Genomic DNA, 2,977 nt, shown 5'->3' on the forward strand with positions numbered 1-2,977 from the left:
ATATATATATATATATATATATATATATACATATATACGACGGGCTTCTTTCAGTTTCCGTCTACCAAATCCGCTCACAAGGCTTTGGTTGGCCCGAGGCTATAGTAGAAGACACTTGCCCAAGATGCCACGCAGTGGGACTGAACCCGGAACCATGTGGTTAGTAAGCGAGCTACTTACCACACAGTCACTCCTGGAATGTAAACTAGCAGTGTTATAGAATTTGAACTGATGGGCATTAATTCTATAATCCTAATCTCTATAGGTATTTTATTTACTAGACTGTATAAGATTCTCTCACAAAAAGATGAAAGTGAAAACTTCAAAATTTGTGAAGAGAGAAAACAATAGAAACGAACCAGTGTCTTGTTGCTTCATTTGTGTGACATGTAATTGTCGCAGTTTTTCGTATTTCTGTCATTGGCCAATGCAAAGTGCCATTGTTGGTTGATGTGTCTTCATTACAAATCTCTGAAAAAGATACAAAACGTAGATATATGAGATATACACGTGAGAAGACTTCAGCGTAATTTATATATATACTGATTAAGTAATTGTAATTTAATCAATGCAGTAGTAGTAGTAGTAGTAGTAGTAGTAGTAGTAGTAGTAGTAGTAGTAGTAGTAGTAGAAGAAGAAGAAGAAGAAGAAGAAGAAGAAGAAGAAGAAGAAGAAGAAGAAGAAGAAGAAGAAGAGAAGAAAACGAAGAGGAGGAGGAAGAGTTCGGATGTGCTAACTGGTTTGATTTATTATCATATATGAACCGATATACTCTCATAGTAACGCAAAATCGTCTGAATATGTAACAAAGGTCATTTTATTGGTTACTTTTCTTGAGGCAAGCCAGGTGTGACCTCACCATCGAACTATTAGCGAATTCGCTCAAAAGGGGGTTCGCAATAAATTTTATATTTTCCTTGTATGATATTTCCAGAAAGAAATATTTACTTCTTTAGTGACAGACGTACAATGTATTAACATTTATGACAGTATTAACATATATTAACATGTATTAACATGTATGACAGTATTAACATATATTAACATGTACTAACATATATTAACATGTATTAACATGTATGACAGGCAGTCATTGAAAGCGGTAGATGCTGATTAAAGAAGGAAGATCCGAGTTTGATTTTCTGTATAGGAAATGTTTAATTTTCAGAATACGTAAGCTCAACTATTTTGAGTATGTGATCGAGAATCAAAACTTGTGGTTAATATCAGCAGAATTAACAATTAGAATAGAGTTTGATATTTATATTGGGCACACAGCAGTGATACAGTTTCGCACTGTTACTCACAATTTTACATGTCATTATAACTTTCCGAAACATTCTACCGTTTTACCTCAAATCTGTAAAGCTCCAATGGCCAAAATGAACGCCTGTAAATGAAAGCTTAAAATGTTAGAAATACAAGCTATTACAGTAACATTATTGTCAGAATGTTACTGTTGTTTTTGCATCAAATAGGAGTAGCTGTGTGGTAAGTAGCTTGCTTACCAAACCACATGGTTCCGGGTTCAGTCCCACTGCGTGGCACCTTGGGCAAGTGTCTTCTACTATAGCCTCGGGCCGACCAAAGCCTTGTGAGTGGATTTGGTACACGGAAACTGATGCTGGTGTGTTTATGTACCCGTAACTTAGCAGTTCGGCAAAAGAGACCGATAGAATAAGTACTAGGCTTCCAAAGAATAAGTCCTGGGATCGATTTGCTCGACTAGAGGCGGTGCTCCAGCATGGCCACAGTCAAATGACTGAAACAAGTAAAAGAGTAAAAGAGTAAAAGAGTTAGGTAATATGGAAAATACTTCCGATATTGTGGTCGAAATTGCAGTACAAAACATAGTACAAGACTTCTGATGAAGGTATGACTCTTCAAGGTTCAAAGGCCTTGAAGACTCAAAACTTTTCATACATCCCTCGTATATGTATGTGTACGCGTGTGTGTACGTCTGTATGTTAAGCCTCAATGGTATCACTTACATGATGATGTCGACAATAATGAAGGAGATGGTATGTGATCGCTATAAAACGTTAAGAAACTCACTACTTACTTTCACCGAAAACCTTACTTTTCTGAATTCCCATATTACGCAATGCTTGGGATTTGTCCAAAATTGGGTCGATTTCCTGCAAAACTTGATCTTTAGTACTTTTAATGTTAGTTATATAGTAAATAGTAAATATCACTAGACTATTCTTGGAACTGAAATGGAATCGATTTTCGTTTTTTTTAGTTTCAGCAACGCTAACCAGAATATTTTAGTACATGTCAATCAAATTGGTTTTAAAGATATTGATCTTATTCTCGTAACAAACGTTTAAACTTTCGCGTTATGAAATACGGTCAACTGATTGACCAGACAAAATTTCATTCATACATAATGGATGCCAAGGTACCAAGACTAGTGTGTGTCAAACCTAATTCCTTTAGTTTGAGTGTGGTTCCTATTATTACCTTGTTAATTACTCGTGTTAATTACTCGTGTTAATATAATAACCTGCATCCATACTCCAAAATATAATCGATCGTATTCATGTTAAAAATCAATCAATCAATATATACATATAAACATGTATGCATATGTTCTATATATTACTGACAGTGGAGGCGCAATGGCCCAGTGGTTAGGGCAGCGGACTCGCGGTCATAGGATCGCGGTTTCGATTCCCAGACCGGGCGTTCTTCGATGAAATTTCCCCAAGACACCTGATGAAGGCTGGAGGGTATATCAGCCGAAACCTTGTGTTAACAACAAACAAGATGAGGACAAATATCACTCAAATGTAAATAAATTAAATAATGTAAATAATGAGCACGGTTATTTTATTATAATTGAAATATACAGTAAAAAACACTTGAATGTTTTAAGCAAAAATAAACAAATTACGAATAAAGTTGGTAAATGTTTTTACTTACCTACAATATTCAACTTTAAATTCTCCTCGTTTCAAGCGTGATAATTCCT

The 2,977-nt window shown here is 35.3% G+C and overlaps 1 protein-coding gene across 1 annotated transcript in view; it reads right to left on the reverse strand.

The window, feature by feature from the left end:
* Positions 1-322: 322 nt before the first annotated feature.
* LOC106873848 (uncharacterized) overlaps positions 323-2,977 on the reverse strand; it is a 29,731-nt gene continuing 27,076 nt past the window's right edge. Inside the window, exons 11-13 of the mRNA XM_052977812.1 lie at positions 2,929-2,975; positions 2,063-2,214; positions 323-471 (exon numbers count right to left, since the gene is read on the reverse strand). Of these exons, the coding sequence (XP_052833772.1) occupies positions 323-471; positions 2,063-2,214; positions 2,929-2,975 (348 nt within the window). The remainder of the gene's footprint in view (positions 472-2,062; positions 2,215-2,928; positions 2,976-2,977) is intronic.

The sequence above is a fragment of the Octopus bimaculoides genome, chromosome 29, assembly GCF_001194135.2.
Source record: "Octopus bimaculoides isolate UCB-OBI-ISO-001 chromosome 29, ASM119413v2, whole genome shotgun sequence".
Taxonomy (NCBI): Eukaryota; Metazoa; Mollusca; class Cephalopoda; order Octopoda; family Octopodidae; genus Octopus; species Octopus bimaculoides.